At 42.6% G+C, this 23577-nt stretch overlaps 1 protein-coding gene across 3 annotated transcripts in view; it reads left to right on the forward strand.

The window, feature by feature from the left end:
- Window positions 1-23577, forward strand: part of MCTP2 (multiple C2 and transmembrane domain containing 2) — a 209316-nt gene that overhangs the window by 125939 nt on the left and 59800 nt on the right. For all 3 annotated transcript variants that reach the window (XM_040414208.1, XM_040414210.1, XM_040414209.1), the window contains exons 13-17: window positions 11902-12004; window positions 12106-12208; window positions 16436-16537; window positions 16652-16726; window positions 19212-19331. In XM_040414208.1, coding sequence (XP_040270142.1) covers window positions 11902-12004; window positions 12106-12208; window positions 16436-16537; window positions 16652-16726; window positions 19212-19331 — 503 coding nt within the window. The remainder of the gene's footprint in view (window positions 1-11901; window positions 12005-12105; window positions 12209-16435; window positions 16538-16651; window positions 16727-19211; window positions 19332-23577) is intronic.

The raw sequence follows: 23577 nt of genomic DNA on the forward strand, positions 1-23577 counted from the left end.
TGTTCTCTTTTTACCACTTCTTCTCCTCCCCTTGCAGCCTGAATTGATCATTCGCTCTCAATTCACTGATAAAACATGTAATAAAATACTAGATAGATTATCATTTCACAAAGGGATGAGGTTACATGTTGCCATAGAAGTCTATAGAAATTGGAGGAAGGAAGAGTTGCAGTGAGATAGAGGCATACACTCTGCTTCTTAAAGAGGTTGTCTCAATTCAGCAAATGACATTTATCATGTAGACAAAGTTAATACAATACAGCAATGGTGGCCGTACTTGCATGCCAAAGGAAAAGGCACCGGCCTCTCTGGTGGCCGGGACCATGGGAATGTACATAGACCGGCACTTTTTCCTATAGTGTGCAAGCACAGCCACCGCTGGTGGATTACCGGGTGAACACAAAGTGGGTAGCTTTATTAATACTTAACATTTATTTATTTAATAGTTAAAATAATAGGCCCTTGATGTATAGAAAAAATCTAAACTGAGTGCAATTGAGATATTGCATACAACTCTCTGTTGGCATGCCAACACAGAGAGAAAAGATGGACCAAAAAAGGAGGAAGGGACAGATATATTGATAGGTTGAGAAGAGAGGATGCGTAGTAAGAGGGACACACTGCTAAGTCTCAGCCCTAGATGTCCCTTATCCTAACTCCTCAACACACTAAAGATCTATCCCAACCCTAATTAGCCCTACCTAGACCTGGACTGCCCAGCTTTGTCCGAAAGATAGAATGTGGTCCCTATTTCTAGAGAATAGCATACCAGATCAGACAAAGGAGGGCAGTATATAAAAGACTGACAAACAAAAATTATATATATATGTGTATATGAGAAGACCTATATACAATGCGATGAATGAGCTATATAGGTACAGTGCTCAGGGATCAATGGTCGGTCCTAAATTAATAAAGAGCGTCCCATAAATACATATATGACACAACCTATAAAATTTGTGATAAATAAACTCAATAGGTACAGTGCTCAGGGATCAATGGTAGGTCCCAAGTTAATAAAGAACGTCCCGACGCGTTTCCTTGAAGGTTAACAAATCTTCAGGGGACTACAACCTTTAAATGTATTGGTCACGAAATTTGACTGAATTGTATGTGTCACAAGTTCTGTCAAATATTTAAATTTCTGCAAGAGGTGGCTCTCAAGTATCCAGAGCAATAGCCACACTAATGATACACAGAAATATTGTCATTTGACCAGAAAGGACTCAAAAGACCCCCCCATGACCACCTGAATTCAGGGTCATAGACACAATGGTTACCAAGTAGCTGGGTCTAGAGTCATTTCGGTCAAAAGACATACAAACTAACACGTGACCATCTATTTGAGGGTCACTAGTTTGATTCATCAATCAGCAAAAAATAATAAAGTGACTATCAGTTCAAAAGTCAATCATAAGACATGGTATAACAGATAGACCACCAGTTTAAATAAAATCCAGGTCTATGACAATACAATATGACCTGAGTTGCACTCAGAGAAACTAAAGAGGCTGTCTCTCAAGCATTGAATCAGCTTTGCTGGTGTATTATCGCCCACCAGATGATGTTAAAAGACAGTTCAATGCGATGTGCCAGAAAGCGCTTGTACAGCGATAAGGTTTGAGCACATGCAGTCAGCAAGGTACTTATCTGTACAGTCGTGATACACCAACTGTTCACAGAGGGGTGCGGGTGTCACGCCTCGGCATTCCGCGTATGGCAGCTGCAGTGAGGGTGAGTTCGCGGCTCGTTTAAAAAGCCGTCCAGTTCCGCCCATTCTCCGCCCATTGACGTCATCTCGTCAGCTGATCGGGTCACGTGACAACAGCACATGATAGTTTCCCGATCAGGTGACCCGGCCGGGATGGGAGGCGCTCGGCGAGTCCTGCTGTCATAGCAACCGCAAACAGAACAGCCTTTATCACGGAGCAAAGACCTAGGCAGATCGGCTGTCAGTCCAGCGGCCGCAAAGGCCATAGCGCCGCCCCAAACCGCACAGGATTGACGTTACAACAGAGCGGATCTGTTTCAATGTGTCAGCGAAGTAGGTAGGCAAAACATCTCCACATGACACATTAAACAATATTTATATATTTAGAGATCAATGGTTCCTTGGTCTCCGAATAGTATGTTTATTTAGAGCTCATATATTTGGATTTCATAATGACTGTTGCGATTTAAACTAGAAAATATACTTCCACCACAGAAAGCAGCAGCAAATGCAAAAAACAAGAGGAAGAAAAGAGACAAGAAACAGGTAGGGATTGAAGAATGTACAGGTTTTAAGAGTACACATAGATGAGTGGATCAATGGGCTTAAGGATCTATGTAACTGTTGAATGACAACTGTTCATTCACTCCCAAAGGAGCCACAGTCTGCAGTTGGAAGATCCACCACGTCTCTCTCTGTAAAATCCTCCTGTCCCAATCGCCCCCTCGTCTTGGTTTTTGAACAATTTCAATTCCCATGAATTTAAGGCCAGATATATCGCCTCCATGCACAGTATTGATATGTGTGGCTAGGGGTGTGTCCCTGTCATTCCTGACGTCACCCAGATGTTCCCCAACCCGACGACGTAATTCACGGGTGGTCTTGCCCACATATTCAAGTCCACAGATACAGTTAGCTTTATATATAACGCCCCTTGAGCGGCAGTTAACAAATTGTCTAATCTGGTGCATCTTGCCAGTGACACTACCACAAAATGTGCGTCCCTGTGTAATGTGAGGGCACGCTATACAGCCACTGCAGCGAAAACTACCAACAGGTCGTCGGAGCCAAGTTTCTCTGCCCTCCTGGTTTTCGCTGAAGTGGCTGTGGACCAATCGGTCCTTGAGGCTCAAACCCCTGCGATATGTGACCTGTACTGTCTCGGAGATGGCATTTCTGATATCAGGGTCTAGTAGGAGGACCTCCCAGTGGTTCCTGAGTATCTGTTTTACTTCATCCGATGCACCATCAAATGTGCCTATCAGACGTATCGGTCCACTGGTTGTTATTTTTGGTTTAGGGTATAATAATTCATCCCTCTTGCTGTTACAAGCCCTCCTATAAGCTGATCTCAAAACAGCATCTGGATACCCCCTCTCACGAAACCTGCACCGTAGATCTTGAGCCTGTTTCTTAAAATCATGCCAGGTGGAACAGTTCCTCCTAATACGCAGGTACTGTCCCACCGGTATCCCTCTTTTGAGGGGTTGTGGATGATGACTCGTCCAATGTAACAGCGCATTCGTGGAGGTAGGTTTCCTAAATGTTTTAGTTTGTAACATATTATCCTTGTCCCTTGATATCTCTATATCCAGGAAGGGCAAGGTGTCGGTTTTGAATTCAAAGGTGAATCTCATATTGATGGAATTAATGTTCAATTCTTTTATGAATGCAATGAATTCACTCTCATTCCCCTTCCAGACGACAAAAATATCGTCTATAAATCTGGCCCATGTTAAAACGCATGGGATAAAATTGTTAGGTGCATCGTTGAATACCAGGGTCCGTTCCCACCAGCCCAGGAACAAATTTGCATACGATGGGGCACAAGAACTCCCCATCGCAGTGCCCCTGAGCTGGTGGTACAGAACCCCGTCGAACAAAAAGAAATTCCTTGTCAAGACAAAATTCAATAGACGTAAGACAAATAAGTTATGTAAATGGAACTGACGTCCCCTTGTACTCAAGAATGTTTCCACAGCCCTCAATCCCAAGGTATGGGGTATTGAGGAGTATAGGGCCTCCACATCAATCGAGGCCAAAGATGTACCCTCCTCCATGGAAACTCCCTCTAAGCGACCCAATAGATCGCTCGTGTCCCTCAGGTAAGAGGGCAAGGTCTTGACAAAAGGTGCCAAGATGTGATCTATATAGATCCCCACATTCTGTGTCAAGCTGTTTACACCCGACACGATGGGGCGACCTTTAACAGGGGTGCCACCCTTGTGAATTTTTGGTAAACTGTAAAAGGTGGCTAGGGTTGGATGTTTTTTATAAAGGAAATCGAATTCCTCCCCTGAGATCAGATCTTCCATTTTGGCTTCTCGTAGAATGCAAATCAGTTCTTGCTGAAAAGTGCCAGTAGGGTCACTATTGAGCTTCTCATAAGTGTCTCCATCACTGAGTAAAGACTGGCACATTGCCCTATAGTCTGCAGTATCCATCAGGACAATGTTCCCCCCTTTATCAGAAGGTTTGATGGTGAGATTTTTCTTTTGTTCAAGATTTTGTAGAGATTTGTATTCAGCTTTGCTGCAATTAAAGTCGTGTAAAGATGGTACCAGGTTTGACAAGTCTCGACATACTTGATTAACAAATACATCGATGCAAGTCGGATCCCCTGAAGGTGGAGTTTTAACACTTTTGTTCTTCAGAGTGGTAAATGGACCCTTACCTTCCTGAGGTACACTCTCACTAAGGCTAAATAATAGACGGACATCCTTCAAAATATCTGGTGAGACACCCATCTCTTTGCTTTCACGTTTCTCAACCAGCGCAAAATGTTTGCGCCACCTGAGTTTCCTCGCAAAGAGATGGATGTCTCTCACCCAGCTGAAAAGGTCGAAACTTGATGCAGGGACAAAGGACAGGCCCTTACTTAGAATGCACATCTCCGAATCCTGTAGAGACTGGCTAGATAAGTTGACTATTTGGCTATATTTCCCTGGGGCCTTGTTGTCTGTAGTGGTAGTTTCTGAGGACCCCGATTGCGGAGTGGATAGGGTGTCTCTAAAAAATCAAGCCCAGCACCAGTCTGACCGCCTCTTGAATTCTTCCTATCTCCTCTGCGACGTCCTATCCTCTGTTGACCTCTACCTCTACCTCTGTTGTAGTGGCCTGCCTCTCTCTCGTTATCAGAGGCATCAGTTTCACTGGATGTAACATCCGTCTCTGGTCTTTTATGTTGCGAGGTATTACGATCTACAGTGGAGTAAACTCTATTTTCCCTAAAATCTTGGAGATCACGATTAAACTGACGATGTTTTCGTTCTTTTAGATGGAATTGGAATTTTTCCAAGATGTTTTTAAGTTGTAATTCCTTATTGTTAAACTCTGTCTCAGTTTTAAATTTTTGTGTGAGCTCAATCTGTTCTCTCAGTTTATTTTCTAAGATTACAAGATTGCTCTTCTCCTCGTCTAGTAATAGCTGCATAAACCGCAGCGAGCTTTTTGTGGCTTCCTCTTCCCATTTACTAATCAACGAGGCAGTTCTACATCTATTAGCCGGTGTCAGAGTGATCCTCAATCCTCTAGGGACAATTTTATTCTTCAGGTAGTTTTCAATTGACTGGATCTCCCACCATGAAGTAATTTGCTCTTTGTAGATTTTAGTAAGATCTTTAAATGCTGCTTTAAATGAAGGTGCGTATTTACTCTGTACTAGTGTTTTCTCCGAGAAGACCTCACTAGCCTCTGAGAGTAATAGTTGTTTATCAACACCAGTGGAGAGAAACCCAGCCATACTCTAAGAAAAATGAAATCAATTGACACAACCAAGATAAGGGTTTTGGTCAGACCGATGCTATTTAAGTAGGCTAAACCCTAAAGTCCAAAAGAATAATCACAAAGTGGGTAGCTTTATTAATACTTAACATTTATTTATTTAATAGTTAAAATAATAGGCCCTTGATGTATAGAAAAAATCTAAACTGAGTGCAATTGAGATATTGCATACAACTCTCTGTTGGCATGCCAACACAGAGAGAAAAGATGGACCAAAAAAGGAGGAAGGGACAGATATATTGATAGGTTGAGAAGAGAGGATGCGTAGTAAGAGGGACACACTGCTGAGTCTCAGCCCTAGATGTCCCTTATCCTAACTCCTCAACACACTAAAGATCTATCCCAACCCTAATTAGCCCTACCTAGACCTGGACTGCCCAGCTTTGTCCGAAAGCTGGGCAGTCCAGGTCTAGGTAGGGCTAATTAGGGTTGGGATAGATCTTTAGTGTGTTGAGGAGTTAGGATAAGGGACATCTAGGGCTGAGACTCAGCAGTGTGTCCCTCTTACTACGCATCCTCTCTTCTCAACCTATCAATATATCTGTCCCTTCCTCCTTTTTTGGTCCATCTTTTCTCTCTGTGTTGGCATGCCAACAGAGAGTTGTATGCAATATCTCAATTGCACTCAGTTTAGATTTTTTCTATACATCAAGGGCCTATTATTTTAACTATTAAATAAATAAATGTTAAGTATTAATAAAGCTACCCACTTTGTGATTATTCTTTTGGACTTTAGGGTTTAGCCTACTTAAATAGCATCGGTCTGACCAAAACCCTTATCTTGGTTGTGTCAATTGATTTCATTTTTCTTAGAGTATGGCTGGGTTTCTCTCCACTGGTGTTGATAAACAACTATTACTCTCAGAGGCTAGTGAGGTCTTCTCGGAGAAAACACTAGTACAGAGTAAATACGCACCTTCATTTAAAGCAGCATTTAAAGATCTTACTAAAATCTACAAAGAGCAAATTACTTCATGGTGGGAGATCCAGTCAATTGATAACTACCTGAAGAATAAAATTGTCCCTAGAGGATTGAGGATCACTCTGACACCGGCTAATAGATGTAGAACTGCCTCGTTGATTAGTAAATGGGAAGAGGAAGCCACAAAAAGCTCGCTGCGGTTTATGCAGCTATTACTAGACGAGGAGAAGAGCAATCTTGTAATCTTAGAAAATAAACTGAGAGAACAGATTGAGCTCACACAAAAATTTAAAACTGAGACAGAGTTTAACAATAAGGAATTACAACTTAAAAACATCTTGGAAAAATTCCAATTCCATCTAAAAGAACGAAAACATCGTCAGTTTAATCGTGATCTCCAAGATTTTAGGGAAAATAGAGTTTACTCCACTGTAGATCGTAATACCTCGCAACATAAAAGACCAGAGACGGATGTTACATCCAGTGAAACTGATGCCTCTGATAACGAGAGAGAGGCAGGCCACTACAACAGAGGTAGAGGTAGAGGTCAACAGAGGATAGGACGTCGCAGAGGAGATAGGAAGAATTCAAGAGGCGGTCAGACTGGTGCTGGGCTTGATTTTTTAGAGACACCCTATCCACTCCGCAATCGGGGTCCTCAGAAACTACCACTACAGACAACAAGGCCCCAGGGAAATATAGCCAAATAGTCAACTTATCTAGCCAGTCTCTACAGGATTCGGAGATGTGCATTCTAAGTAAGGGCCTGTCCTTTGTCCCTGCATCAAGTTTCGACCTTTTCAGCTGGGTGAGAGACATCCATCTCTTTGCGAGGAAACTCAGGTGGCGCAAACATTTTGCGCTGGTTGAGAAACGTGAAAGCAAAGAGATGGGTGTCTCACCAGATATTTTGAAGGATGTCCGTCTATTATTTAGCCTTAGTGAGAGTGTACCTCAGGAAGGTAAGGGTCCATTTACCACTCTGAAGAACAAAAGTGTTAAAACTCCACCTTCAGGGGATCCGACTTGCATCGATGTATTTGTTAATCAAGTATGTCGAGACTTGTCAAACCTGGTACCATCTTTACACGACTTTAATTGCAGCAAAGCTGAATACAAATCTCTACAAAATCTTGAACAAAAGAAAAATCTCACCATCAAACCTTCTGATAAAGGGGGGAACATTGTCCTGATGGATACTGCAGACTATAGGGCAATGTGCCAGTCTTTACTCAGTGATGGAGACACTTATGAGAAGCTCAATAGTGACCCTACTGGCACTTTTCAGCAAGAACTGATTTGCATTCTACGAGAAGCCAAAATGGAAGATCTGATCTCAGGGGAGGAATTCGATTTCCTTTATAAAAAACATCCAACCCTAGCCACCTTTTACAGTTTACCAAAAATTCACAAGGGTGGCACCCCTGTTAAAGGTCGCCCCATCGTGTCGGGTGTAAACAGCTTGACACAGAATGTGGGGATCTATATAGATCACATCTTGGCACCTTTTGTCAAGACCTTGCCCTCTTACCTGAGGGACACGAGCGATCTATTGGGTCGCTTAGAGGGAGTTTCCATGGAGGAGGGTACATCTTTGGCCTCGATTGATGTGGAGGCCCTATACTCCTCAATACCCCATACCTTAGGATTGAGGGCTGTGGAAACATTCTTGAGTACAAGGGGACGTCAGTTCCATTTACATAACTTATTTGTCTTACGTCTATTGAATTTTGTCTTGACAAGGAATTTCTTTTTGTTCGACGGGGTTCTGTACCACCAGCTCAGGGGCACTGCGATGGGGAGTTCTTGTGCCCCATCGTATGCAAATTTGTTCCTGGGCTGGTGGGAACGGACCCTGGTATTCAACGATGCACCTAACAATTTTATCCCATGCGTTTTAACATGGGCCAGATTTATAGACAATATTTTTGTCGTCTGGAAGGGGAATGAGAGTGAATTCATTGCATTCATAAAAGAATTGAACATTAATTCCATCAATATGAGATTCACCTTTGAATTCAAAACCGACACCTTGCCCTTCCTGGATATAGAGATATCAAGGGACAAGGATAATATGTTACAAACTAAAACATTTAGGAAACCTACCTCCACGAATGCGCTGTTACATTGGACGAGTCATCATCCACAACCCCTCAAAAGAGGGATACCGGTGGGACAGTACCTGCGTATTAGGAGGAACTGTTCCACCTGGCATGATTTTAAGAAACAGGCTCAAGATCTACGGTGCAGGTTTCGTGAGAGGGGGTATCCAGATGCTGTTTTGAGATCAGCTTATAGGAGGGCTTGTAACAGCAAGAGGGATGAATTATTATACCCTAAACCAAAAATAACAACCAGTGGACCGATACGTCTGATAGGCACATTTGATGGTGCATCGGATGAAGTAAAACAGATACTCAGGAACCACTGGGAGGTCCTCCTACTAGACCCTGATATCAGAAATGCCATCTCCGAGACAGTACAGGTCACATATCGCAGGGGTTTGAGCCTCAAGGACCGATTGGTCCACAGCCACTTCAGCGAAAACCAGGAGGGCAGAGAAACTTGGCTCCGACGACCTGTTGGTAGTTTTCGCTGCAGTGGCTGTATAGCGTGCCCTCACATTACACAGGGACGCACATTTTGTGGTAGTGTCACTGGCAAGATGCACCAGATTAGACAATTTGTTAACTGCCGCTCAAGGGGCGTTATATATAAAGCTAACTGTATCTGTGGACTTGAATATGTGGGCAAGACCACCCGTGAATTACGTCGTCGGGTTGGGGAACATCTGGGTGACGTCAGGAATGACAGGGACACACCCCTAGCCACACATATCAATACTGTGCATGGAGGCGATATATCTGGCCTTAAATTCATGGGAATTGAAATTGTTCAAAAACCAAGACGAGGGGGCGATTGGGACAGGAGGATTTTACAGAGAGAGACGTGGTGGATCTTCCAACTGCAGACTGTGGCTCCTTTGGGATTGAATGAACAGTTGTCATTCAACAGTTACATAGATCCTTAAGCCCATTGATCCACTCATCTATGTGTACTCTTAAAACCTGTACATTCTTCAATCCCTACCTGTTTCTTGTCTCTTTTCTTCCTCTTGTTTTTTGCATTTGCTGCTGCTTTCTGTGGTGGAAGTATATTTTCTAGTTTAAATCGCAACAGTCATTATGAAATCCAAATATATGAGCTCTAAATAAACATACTATTCGGAGACCAAGGAACCATTGATCTCTAAATATATAAATATTGTTTAATGTGTCATGTGGAGATGTTTTGCCTACCTACTTCGCTGACACATTGAAACAGATCCGCTCTGTTGTAACGTCAATCCTGTGCGGTTTGGGGCGGCGCTATGGCCTTTGCGGCCGCTGGACTGACAGCCGATCTGCCTAGGTCTTTGCTCCGTGATAAAGGCTGTTCTGTTTGCGGTTGCTATGACAGCAGGACTCGCCGAGCGCCTCCCATCCCGGCCGGGTCACCTGATCGGGAAACTATCATGTGCTGTTGTCACGTGACCCGATCAGCTGACGAGATGACGTCAATGGGCGGAGAATGGGCGGAACTGGACGGCTTTTTAAACGAGCCGCGAACTCACCCTCACTGCAGCTGCCATACGCGGAATGCCGAGGCGTGACACCCGCACCCCTCTGTGAACAGTTGGTGTATCACGACTGTACAGATAAGTACCTTGCTGACTGCATGTGCTCAAACCTTATCGCTGTACAAGCGCTTTCTGGCACATAGCATTGAACTGTCTTTTAACATCATCTGGTGGGCGATAATACACCAGCAAAGCTGATTCAATGCTTGAGAGACAGCCTCTTTAGTTTCTCTGAGTGCAACTCAGGTCATATTGTATTGTCATAGACCTGGATTTTATTTAAACTGGTGGTCTATCTGTTATACCATGTCTTATGATTGACTTTTGAACTGATAGTCACTTTATTATTTTTTGCTGATTGATGAATCAAACTAGTGACCCTCAAATAGATGGTCACGTGTTAGTTTGTATGTCTTTTGACCGAAATGACTCTAGACCCAGCTACTTGGTAACCATTGTGTCTATGACCCTGAATTCAGGTGGTCATGGGGGGGTCTTTTGAGTCCTTTCTGGTCAAATGACAATATTTCTGTGTATCATTAGTGTGGCTATTGCTCTGGATACTTGAGAGCCACCTCTTGCAGAAATTTAAATATTTGACAGAACTTGTGACACATACAATTCAGTCAAATTTCGTGACCAATACATTTAAAGGTTGTAGTCCCCTGAAGATTTGTTAACCTTCAAGGAAACGCGTCGGGACGTTCTTTATTAACTTGGGACCTACCATTGATCCCTGAGCACTGTACCTATTGAGTTTATTTATCACAAATTTTATAGGTTGTGTCATATATGTATTTATGGGACGCTCTTTATTAATTTAGGACCGACCATTGATCCCTGAGCACTGTACCTATATAGCTCATTCATCGCATTGTATATAGGTCTTCTCATATACACATATATATATAATTTTTGTTTGTCAGTCTTTTATATACTGCCCTCCTTTGTCTGATCTGGTATGCTATTCTCTAGAAATAGGGACCACATTCTATCTTTCGGACAAAGCTGGGCAGTCCAGGTCTAGGTAGGGCTAATTAGGGTTGGGATAGATCTTTAGTGTGTTGAGGAGTTAGGATAAGGGACATCTAGGGCTGAGACTTAGCAGTGTGTCCCTCTTACTACGCATCCTCTCTTCTCAACCTATCAATATATCTGTCCCTTCCTCCTTTTTTGGTCCATCTTTTCTCTCTGTGTTGGCATGCCAACAGAGAGTTGTATGCAATATCTCAATTGCACTCAGTTTAGATTTTTTCTATACATCAAGGGCCTATTATTTTAACTATTAAATAAATAAATGTTAAGTATTAATAAAGCTACCCACTTTGTGATTATTCTTTTGGACTTTAGGGTTTAGCCTACTTAAATAGCATCGGTCTGACCAAAACCCTTATCTTGGTTGTGTCAATTGATTGGATTACCGGGTGGTCATAACCTCTGAATACAACCAGTGTTTTGATATTGATGACCTATCCTCGAGATAGGTCATAAATATCAGATCAGCGGGGGTCCGGTACACCTTGCCGATCAGCCGTATAAAGGTAAGGCGCGCAGACCCTCCCATAGCTTCTAAGGAGAACGTCATATGGTGCAAGTCTTCCATATGTCCTGTTGGCAGCCAGTCCCACACTCAAGACAGTTGTGGGTTTCTACTTGAACCCCAGCATTTTACATTTCTTTCAGCCAACCACTGTGCATTTCTAAAAGAAAACTGCAAAATTTCTACTTGGAATGGGTTCTCTTCTACGAGATGAGACTGGTTGTGCTTCCAAGTCTACTATATGTAATGTACTCTAGAAGTGTGTGATATTCCACTTGCTTTTTTATTATTTTTATTAAATTAATGCAGTGCAATTTTTAATCTAGGAAAAAGTGACCCTTTCTGTGTTTTGGAAGTGGGGAACGATCACTTGCAGACCCATACAGTATATAAAAACCTCAACCCGGAATGGAATAAAGTCTTCACTTTGTAAGTGCAGTGTATGCTGTGGCATCAAATTGGCACTTTGGTAATATTGTATTCCTTGGTAAAATTATGATTTATGTTTTGTTCTTTCTTTTATGTTTCAGCCCAATTAAAGATCTTCATGATTCTTTGGAGGTAACAGTGTTTGATGAAGATGGAGATAAGCCTCCTGACTTCCTTGGAAAAGTTGCAATCCCTTTGCTCTCTGTAAGTGAATATTCATTAGTTGTGATAGTCTGTAAAGTTAAATATTTGTGTGAAATTTCCATTAATGGCAAAAAAATATTGTAAAACGGAGACAATTTGAGTACAGCAACAAATGATAAGTCTGGCATGATACATAGGTTTTCTAAGAGATGCTATTCTGGAGTACCTCTGAAAATGTGTATAAGGCTACATGCACACAAACGTTGTTTGTTTCCGTGTCCGTTCCGTTTTTTTTGCGGCTAGGATGCCGACCCATTCTTTTCAATTGGACAACTGTGTGCTGTCCGCATCAGTATGTACGTTCCGTAGCCCCTCAAAAAAAATAGAACATGTCCCGTTTTAGGCATTGTTACAATGTATCCGAAAAAAAATAAAAATAAACGGATGGCATACGGTTTTTGTTTTTTTTGCGGATACGCAAAATCCAATCAGTTTCTATGAGGAGGCAAGTTTCAGACTGGACCTGGGCAAGTCAATGGATGTCCTATATCTTGACTTCTCCAAAGCATTTTGATATTGGTCCACATAAAAGTTTAGTACATTAGATGAGAATGCTTGGTGACCCAATCTGAGTACACACTCAGATTGGGTCACCGTCACTAGTGGGGTACCACAGGGGTCAGTATTGGGCATTATTGTCGCCAATATATTTATTAATGATCTTGTAGAAGGCTTGGCAAGTAAAATATAAATTTTTGCAGATAACACTAAACTGTGTAAAGTAATTAACACTGAAGAGGACAGTATACTGCTACAGAGGGATCTGGATAGATTGGAGGCTTGGGCAGATAAGTGGCAGATGAGGTTTAACACTGACAAATGTAAAGTTATGCACATGGGAAGGAATAATGCAAGTTAGAGCTCATGCACACGACCATATGTATTTTGTGGTCCGCAAAACACAGATCAGCAAAAAAAAAAAAAAAAAACGCATGACATCCGTATTGGATCAGTTTATTTTTTTTGTGCGGATCCATTGTAACAATGCCTGTCCCTGTCTGCAAAATGGACAAAAATTGGACATGCTCTATTTTTTTTGAGGAACGGACATACGGAAACTGAATCGTTTTGCATACGGACCTTTAAGAAAAACGGCACGGAAACAGAAAAAAATAATACATTTGTGTGCATGAGCCCTTACCCATACATACTAAATGTTGAAACACTGGGTAAAGCTGACATAGAAAAGGACTTAGGAATTTTAGCTGACCGTAAACGTAACTGTAGAAACCAGTGTCAGGCAGCTGCTGCCAAGGCCAATAAGATAATGGGTTGCATCAAAAGGGGCATAGATGTCCGTGATGAGAACATGGTCCTGCCACTTTACAAATCACTAGTCAGACCACACATGGAGTACTGTGTACAGTTCTGGGCTCCTGTGAACAAGGCAGACATAGCAGAGCTGGAGAGGGTTCAGAGGAGGGCAACTAAAGTAATAACTGGAATGGGGGGACTACAGTACCCTGAAAGATTATCAAAATAAAATGTATTTAGTTTGGAAAAAAGACTAAGGGGAGATCTAATAACCGTGTATAAATATATCAGGGGTCAGTACAGAGATCTCTCCCATTCACTATGTCTAGAGGAAAGAAGGTTCTCCCTTGTGGATAGGGGATAACTTTACATAACCTGAATGCCCATTTAACCCTGTGTTGCACTGGCTCATAGGATGGCAATGGCTACATATTCAATGCTGCTGGATATGTGATCCCAAAAGAGTTTTTCTGTAGAGATGCTCCTGCTGGTGGTAAAATCCAAAACTGAAAGTAAAGCGGTGGTAGCGTGTGATGTCGCCACATGTACAGACAAAAACTCTCCAACGCGTACCAGAAGAGTCTTCTTCCTTTGTCAGGGATACACAGTTTTCTCTTTGCTTTAGATTAGATATAGAATTAGAAATGGATATATTTCCCTCATTACTGTCTTGTATGAAGTTGCACACACTTTTATTAGTACATGTGTTCAGCTCTAATACACTTTTTATGTTGTATATTTCAAATGAAACACTAGCAATTGGGTATCTTCTAATTTTATTTTCATCAATGCACATAGTAATGCGGACTTGTCTGTGAACATACCGATGTTAGCAGTGGAACTGTTTCTACTCTCTGTACTTCTGTGCAGTTTTTGATGAGTTAACATGTCCCCCGGTCCCCATATCTCTGATGTTATTGGAAGAGAGAGCCTTGAGCAGATGCTATGGTACAGCACCACTCTGTGCCAAATGTTCTGTGGGATCCTCACGCAGACTGTTCACACTCGTTTTTTTAAGAGCTGCCCAGTCTTTCAGCAATCTTTATGGACTTCTGGATGGCTCTTTAACTACACCTGTATAAAGGGAATGTGTCAGGAAAGTGGCTATAAAGAACATTTGGCTAAAAGTGATACAACATTCTCCATCGGCGCCTACATTACAGCAAATTTATGAATATGCCAGAAGGGCAGCTTGTATACCCAGAGAACATGTCCTGTTCATTGGAAGGTGGAAGTTGTAGATTATTAACCCCACGAGAGCCTCTAGCCACTCAGCTCTGCCAAGAATTTTATTGAATTGAATTAGAAAGGATCCTTACTGACTCCAAATGTATTAGATTTTTTTTTTTCCTTTTTAACATTTTTTTTTATATTTTAAAAAAAAAAGTCACCCTTGGCAAATAGAAATAATTTTTAAACCTAACTAAGCCTTGTATTTTATGTAAAGCATAATCTCCTTCAGTGAAATTCCTCTAATCTGACATTCAGTAATCTTAAATGTCTATTAAAGAGTACATTTCAATTCAGAGAAATGTTTGATATGTTAGGGTGACCTGTCAGAAACTTTCAAGACCTCGGTGCTGAGAACCCCACTGATCGCTAAAGCGAAGGAACATCCCTCAGCCCAGTGCCTTGCCGCTTCAGTTTTGATCTTCTCTGCTCTGCCCTCCTCAGAGACCAGCATTGCTCAGGCTCCTAGAAGGTCCAGGACTTTGTATACCACTGACCTTGCTGTCCAAAGAGAGTCATGCAGAGCCGATCAGAAGCACAGTGTTGAGCGGAGTTCTTCTGCTCCTTCTTTATAAAATGGCAATTGTTCTTTATAGGGCACATTTCCAACATAGATTTTAAGTATAAATGGGATTTAAAAGATCAGAAGATGCGAAAACTTGTAGTATTAGAAAATTCCTCTGGTTAGTTAAAAAATTGTGACAGAATTATTTACTGTATGTCATTTGGGGGTTGCCTTCCTGAAGCTTTGGTACACTTAAAAGTGACTTTTCTAGTACCATCCATTAGTCTGGGCTTGTTGCTCCAGCAGCCTGCAATGCCCCCGCCCTGTAGTGCTCCAGCAGCCTGCAATGCCCCCGCCCTGTAGTGCTCCAGCAGCCTGCAATGCCCCCGCCCTGTAGTGCTCCAGCAGCCTGCAATGCCCCCGTCCTGTAGTGCTCCAGCAGCCTGCAATGCCCCCGCCCTGTAGTGCTCCAGCAGCCTGCAATGCCCCCGCCCTGTAGTGCTCCAGCAGCCTGCAATGCCCCCGCCCTGTAGTGCTCCAGCAGCCTGCAATGCCCCCGCCTTGTAGTGCTCCAGCAGCCTGCAATGCCCCCGCCCTGTAGTGCTCCAGCAGCCTGCAATGCCCCCGCCCTGTAGTGCTCCAGCAGCCTGTAATGCCCCCGCCCTGTAGTGCTCCAGTAGCCTGTAATGCCGCCTTGTAATGCCCCCGCAGCCTGTAATGCCCCTGCCCTGTAATGCTCCAGCAGCCTGTAATGCCCCGTCCTGTAGTGCCACCATATATAAAAATATAAAAATACTCATCTGACTTCTGTTCTCCACCTTCGTCCGCGATGCAGACCACAAGCCTTTTACGGCCTGTAGCCTGACTTGACTCGCAATAGCATCATGTCATCGTGACCCGTTGTACTGTTCTACTGCCTCATAGGCTTCAGGCTTAGTGGACTGTGGCCCATGAGGCTGAACTATGAGAACGGGAACCACTGAGAACCGTCACACCCATAGAGGCAGGTTGACCACCTCCTGAGGTGAGATGCTCATCTTGCCTTATGGCAGATGTGGCCCTGCTTAAAGCTTGATGAAGGATTTGCTTGTTATTTAGATATTCATATACAACACATAGTTTAGTGCATTCCAAGCCTATAAATGATTCAGAAATCATAGACTTGCAACATGTGAATTTGAATACAGTATGTAGTCATACACGGCGTTTATTTCTTTTATCATTTCTGTTATCTAAAGGTAAGAAATGGACATCAAGTGGCTTATTTGTTGAAGAACAAAGACTTATCCAGTGCCTCAAAAGGAATTATTCATCTAGAAATCGATTTCATTTTTAATCCAGTAAGTTGTGCGCTCTATATTGGCTGCTCGTTTGTGTAAACTGAAAGTAAAACAAGCGAGCTCACTGATCTAGTAGGCTCACATGTTGTTTTTTTTTTTGTTATCCGTTTCCAGGTTAGAGCAAGTATAAGAACATTTAATCCCAAAGAAAAACGCTTTGTGGAAGATAACCCAAAGTTTTCAAAAAAGGTTTGTTTTCCGGGGCTACTCTTCAATTCCATCTAATATATACTATAATTTGTTTAAATGAGCAAAGTAGAATCAAAATGTTCAGCTGTGTACAACCAGCAAGCTACCACTTTATTCTGCATTAATGGGCTTGTCATGGGGGGGGGGGGGGCACACACACCCAGACTGAAGTTCTTTTGACAACTAATAGGGCAAATAGTGCAGTTTTAGTAACAATTAACGTGTACCTAAATTTCGAAATAAAGTTTATTAACCCTTTCGCTACCAGCGCAAACATGGTGCCCGCTCGCATATGCAGCAGGAGTCATGGCTGGCAGGTCTCTGCTGTTTCAAACAGCAGAGACCTGCGGCTAATTAACCCGACTGGTAACAATGCCAATCGCCGTAATTAAAGGCTTTAGATACCGTGATCATTGCGGCATCTAAATGCGCAAAAACTCGGAATCTCTCTCTTCTGAGAGTGTTACCGGCATCCCCTGCGGCCAATGGGGTTGCCGGTAATTGGTTTGAATGCGCTCAGCCTCGGTGAAGAGGCTGAGAACCTTCAAACTGCAATTCTTATTTTGGCTACTAGATGGAAGTCCAGTTTAAAAATATATGATTGTACAAAATAAAAAATAAAAATGTAAAAGATTATTTTGTAGGCTAAAATACGAGCTTCAAAATCATGACAAAAAATGAATTTTTTTTTTTAAATATATAAGTAAAAAAAAAATATAAAAGTGTAAATCACCCTTCTTTTCAGATAAAAAATAACCCTAAATAACAAAAAATATAAACCTCATGGGTATCACCATGACCGAAAATGCCCATACTAGTAAAATATAAAAATATTTTTCCAATACAGCGAATAGCGTAATGGTAAATAGGGTCAAAATGGCCCATTTGCCATTTTTTTCTTTGATTCTCTTACCCAAAAAAATGTGATCAAAAAGTTGCACACTCCAAAATAGTATCGACTAAAAACTACAGATCGCCGCTAAAAAAATTAGCCCCCACAGAGCTCAGTAGATTTACCAGAAAGAAGAAAAAAAAAGTTTTCAAAGTTAAAAAATTTATATTTACACTATTTAGACATAAAAAACCCTATACATATGTGATATCGTTGTAATTGTACTGACCCAGAGAATGAAGGGCATGGGTCAGTTTTGCCGCAAAAGGAACGTAAAACAGTGGTGGAATTGCGTTTTTTGTTTTTTTTTCGAATTATTATTATTTTCCATGTTTTATGCACTTTGCAATCCGTACTACCTTACTCTGCTGTTATGGGAGTACGGATTCCCCTTCTGCCGCACTGAATGCTTTATAGACAGGAGCTTATAGCATAGATAGATAGACTTTTAATCAACAGGGTCAGCCCTACCACAAGTTTTGCCTGGTTTGGTGGAGTTGAACCTGCTGAAGAATGCTCTTTTTAAGGGGTTTTCCAGTAAACAAATTTTTTTTTTTTCCTGCAGCATGGCCCCTGAAACAGAAGATTCATACTTGCCTGTTCCACCGCACTCCAGTCCTCTGCGCTACCTCTTCTCTCTCCATCTTCCGGTCACATGCACCACTGCAGCCAATGACTGGCTTCAGTGATGATGTGCTGCTTATGGCCACCACCACTGAAGCCATTCATTGGGACCATGTCCATAGCCAGCCATGGAGAGAGCAGAGGCAGTGCAGACCACTGGAGTGGTGTGGAGCAGACAAGCATGCATCTTCTGTTTCAGGGGCAATGCTGCAGAAACTTGTTTAAATATAATTTTTACAGGAAAACCCCTTTAATATGTCATAGTTGATTACTATGTATTTAAAATTGTTGTCCCATTGAGACAACTTATCCCCTATCTACAGAATAGGGGATAAGTAACTGATAGGTGGGGGTCATACTGCTGGGGATCTCTCTTATCACAAGAACACAGGCCTGTACTCCCTGCTTGAATGGAGCGGTAGACACGGATATGTGTCCGTCACTCCATTCAGCTGAATGAGACTTCCGGAGATGGCCGAGTACATGTAGACTGATATCTCTGGCAGCGAGCATGTGGGACCACCACTCCATTCAAACAGTGAGTAGCACGGCCCCCATTCTCATGAGTGGAGGGGGCCCCAAGTGGTCGGACCCTTGCCGATCACACACTTCTTACCTATCCAGTGGATAAGGGATAAGTTGTGGTAATGGGACAACCCCTTTAAGAAATATCAGTTGGACAAGAATGCCTTAGAATGACCGTCATGTGTTTTGATATCCATACATACAACATATCCAGCCTATGACCAGTGACTTTGGCCTTGAACCAGGCTTTAGGGAGGACGAAGCAATCCGGTCTGTGGACAGCAGATGTAATCTTTATGAACATGCTGCTAGTCTGATGTGTTTTATGACCGCTTTCTGTTGCCAGTCACTTACCCTAAGAACATTTTGTATTATTATTTCCCCTGGTGTCTTAAAAGGAGCAACAGATTTCTAGCTTTCTCATCCATTTATCCTTTCTACTAGATCTTATCAAGGAATGTTTACCGTGTTAAAAAAATCACTATGGCAATCTGGAACACAATGCGTTTCATTAAGAGCTGCTTTCAGTGGGAGTCTACGAAACGAAGTTTAATAGCATTTTTGGTAAGCTCAGTTTTTACTATTCCAGTTTATACAGTTTTCTTGGCATTCTTTTGGTCAACATGTTTTTATTTTGCCTGTGTTCTCAAACACTAAAATTTTTATGTTCTAAAATATTCATGCATGTATACTGGGCCTTCTGTATACCATGGCACTCACTTATTGTGTGAGAGCAAAGCCTTTATTTATCCAATACCGGGAGACACAATTTCACTTGCATCACCCTTTCTTAAAGGGGTTGTCTCACCAAAGAAAATAGTGGAATAATGTCTGAATGACAGGGGTCCGACCACGTGACACTAGCCAAAGCAATTTTAGCAAAATAGCAATTTGTCTCCTGATGATATTTTGCTGCCCGATTTATAAAAATGTACTGCATGCTAGGGTTATTTCGGGTATCGAATTTTCGATACCCAATCGATACTTTTGTCTGGTATCGACCTCGATACCAGGATTTGCCTTTTTTCGATACCAGGCTTCGCTATTGCGCAGTCTAGTATCAGAGAACCTGGAACGTGCTGCTCTCCGCGCGCTCCATGTTCTCAGCAGCGCAGGGGAGAAGGAAGCAGTCTCTCCCTCCCCCTGTGCCGCTGCTGCCACCAATGAGGAGAGAGGGACGGGTGCTGGCGGGGAGCTGCGATCAGCGGAAGTTAACCTTCAGGTGCCACACCTGCCTTCTGTAAATGTTAATTATCATTGGTGGCACAGTGCGCTCTCTCCCCTCAACCCCCCCAGTATTAAAATCATTGGTGGTGCAGTGCGCCCCTTCCCCCCCGACCCCCATTATTAAAATCATCAAGCCCAGGCTGCCATGGTCAGCTCCCTGCTCCCGTGTGCACAAAGCACAGGGCAGCAGGGAGAGTGTGAGGTCCTATTCACCCTGATAGAGCTCTATCAGGGTGCATAGGACAAGGGATTGAAAGATCCCAGGTTCTAGCCCCTAAGGAGGGAAATGGGTATTAAAGAGGACCTTTCACCGATTCTTACCCTATGAACTAAGTATACATACATGTGGAGCGGCGCCCGGGGATCTCTCTGCACTTACTATTATCCCCGGGCGCCGCTCCGTTCTCCTGCTATGTCCTCCGGTATCTCCGTTCCCTAAGTTATGGTAGGCGGAGTCTGCCCTAGCGCTGGCCAATCGCATTGCAGAGCTCACAGCCTGGGAGAAAATAACCTCCCAGGCTGTGAGCTCTGCGCTGCGATTGGCCAGCGCTAGGGCAGACTCCGCCTACCATAACTTAGGGAACGGAGATACCGGAGGACATAGCAGGAGAAAAAATATGTGCGCGTTTTGTATATTTTACTTTAGCTAAAACGAATACCTATGTTAAAAAAAAAAATATACAATTTTATATATAAAACAAAAAGCTCCTGGGCAGCACCACCAACCAAAAGTGCAGGACGGAGTGCCAGCGGTTGAGGTGGTGGTCCTACCACCTATACATCTAATAAAAATACGAATACCGCGGCACTTCCATAAAGTGACATGTGCTTTATTCGCCAAAAAGGCGCAACGTTTCGGTTCACTCCATGGAACCTTTTTGAATCACTGCTTGAAAAAGGTTCCATTGAGTGAACCGAAACACCATGCCTTTTTGGCGAATAAAGCACATGTCACTTTATGGAAGTGCCGCGGTATTCGTATTTTTATTTTATATATATATATAAATATATATATTACACACACAGACAACAAATCTGTAAGTTGGTATATTTTGCACATAGTCCGCCATAGCATTGCTAAAACTAATACAAAGGGAGAAAAAGTGTGTATGTATGTTTCTGTACGTAGTTGGCTATACTATTGCTAAAACCTATAACTATAGCTATAACCTTTTTTTGATTTGTTTAATTTCTCTTTTTGAAGAATAAAAAGTTGATTTAACCCTTTCATGTCCCAGTCAGAGCAGGAAGAGTTTAATGAACAGTGACCACAGGATCACAGTTAACTTTATAGCCAGCAGAGGTCGTTCTTGCATAAAGACGATATTAGCAGAGAAAGGCTGTGCTGGCTTCATACTTTTCATCACTGTGGATCTCTGTGACGGCTAGTCACAGCGATCACATGTCTGGAGACCACTTTGACTGGTCTCCGAAACCTTCACTGTGAGTACAGCGCTCTAATTAAAGTGTGGTCATGGCGATCTGCAGCGCCACGGGGCTTTGGCAGATTGTAATGTAAGCCAATCAGCTTACCGTTAACAGCCTACCACCATAACTTATAAAGTCATGAGGCGGTAAGCAAATGGTTTATGAGAATATTATAAAGAAATAAAACCCTTAAAGTGTGTGTTGGACCAAGGCCTATACTGCACACATCCTTTTAAATTGCTGCACTTTTTATATAATTGGCTCTCCATGCAGCATCTCCGTTTAGATATCTAAATTATTTGATGATTCGTCCCAACAGAAAATACTTGGATACAGCTCAGACCTTGGCATAGTAGTTAATGGGATTCTGTCACCAGATTTAACCCTATTAAGCTAGCTGACATTAGCGATGTGCTAATGTCAGCTAAACCTAACTAGCCTATTCCTACTTTTATCTATGCCCCTGTTACGCCAGAAATCTAACTTTTAGAATATGCTAATTAGCTTCTAGGAGCGGGGGGAGGGCATTGTTCCTGCTCCTAGAGGCTCCGTTCTCCCACCTTTGTCGCCTCCCTCTAAGTCCTGATTGACAGGGCCAGGCAGTGCTCGCATCCGTCTGCCAGCCCTGTGCTCTGGTGAAATCTCGTGCCGTTCAGCATTCGGCGCAGGCGCGGTGAGGAAGCTGGCAGCCTGCGAGTGTCTTTCCCTCACTGCGCCTGCGCCGAATGCTGAACGGCGTGAGTTTTCACCAGAGCACAGGGCTGACAGACGGATGTGAGCGCTGCCTGGCCCTGTATTGAGCAGGAACAACGCCCCCCCTGCTCCTAGAGGCTAATTAGCATATTATAAAAGTTAGATTTCTGGCGTAACGGGGGCATAGATAAAAGTAGGAATAGGCTAGTTAGGTTTAGCTGACATTAGCAGATCGCGAATGTCAGCTAGCTTAATAAGGTTAAATCTGGTGACAGAAACCTTTTAAAACTTAAGTTCTTTTATGTTTTTAAGAAGTTAATTTCTCGCTCTTCAAATTCACACTTCATGTAATGATGGAATGTACAGATCAGTACTCTGAGGTATAGATCCAGTAGGTGCGCCACTCAGAGGGACATCACACCAATGCATTTCAACGTTCTCACACTTTTTCCCCTTCGTTTTGTGGAAAACGGCATTAGATATGGAATAATTGTCTGAAACCACCAGTGTATATATGTGTAGTCACTAAAGAGGATGAAGTATGCCATTAGCCAATATTTTTATTTTTTTTAAAAACCTATTATTTCATGGGAGACTTGTACTTACTAGAATTGCACTCAGCAGCTTCTGTGGTTGCACAGTATGTGGCTGGCTTTGGCTGTCAGAACTATTTTCATACTGAGATTTGTGATGTTTGTGGCTGTGCTGTCATCTGAAGACCTGGAACAGCTTGGAACAATTTAATGTTCTGTATCAAAGAACATGCATTGCGAACAGAAAAGGCTGTGTGTGTGTGCGTGTATATGTATGTGTGTATATGTATGTATGTGTGTGTGTGTATATGTATGTATGTATGTATATATATATATTACACACACACACACACCTATATATAGAATATATTAATATATTAGACTCATTGACAAAAAAGAATGCACCCAGATAGAAATGTCAGATTGTTGCATTGCCATGCAGTTATTTAAATGAGTACAGGTGTGATCTGTTTAGACACTGGGTCTTACCACAAGAGGGTGAAAGTGCTTCCACTTCTGTCCTATAAAAAGGCTCTCAGAGGCTACATTTGGGTAGTGTGCCTCTTGGTGAGAGATCGTTGACTTTGAGAAGATGCACTTAAAAATGACTTTGAGAGAGGGCTTATTATTGCATGATCGTTGCAATGAACTGACTGCTATCTAGGCCATTTTGACCTACCTGTTGAGCAGTGGTTATGTGAGCACATGAACAGGCCTAAGACAGCAAAAAGAGACCACCAGTAGACTGGATAGTTTGATCCGCGAACAAGCACGAGCAGCTGTCACCGTTTTGTTGTCCACCGTCCGGACTCAGGTGGCACCTTTATTACATGCCCAGCCATTATGTGTCCTGACATTGGCAGCCAGCCTTCATTTGCAGTGGTATTATGAACGAAAAACCTGGACTACTATGGACTGCAATTGTATTG

This window comes from Bufo bufo, chromosome 1 (genome assembly GCF_905171765.1).
Source record: "Bufo bufo chromosome 1, aBufBuf1.1, whole genome shotgun sequence".
In the NCBI taxonomy this organism is placed as follows: Eukaryota; Metazoa; Chordata; class Amphibia; order Anura; family Bufonidae; genus Bufo; species Bufo bufo.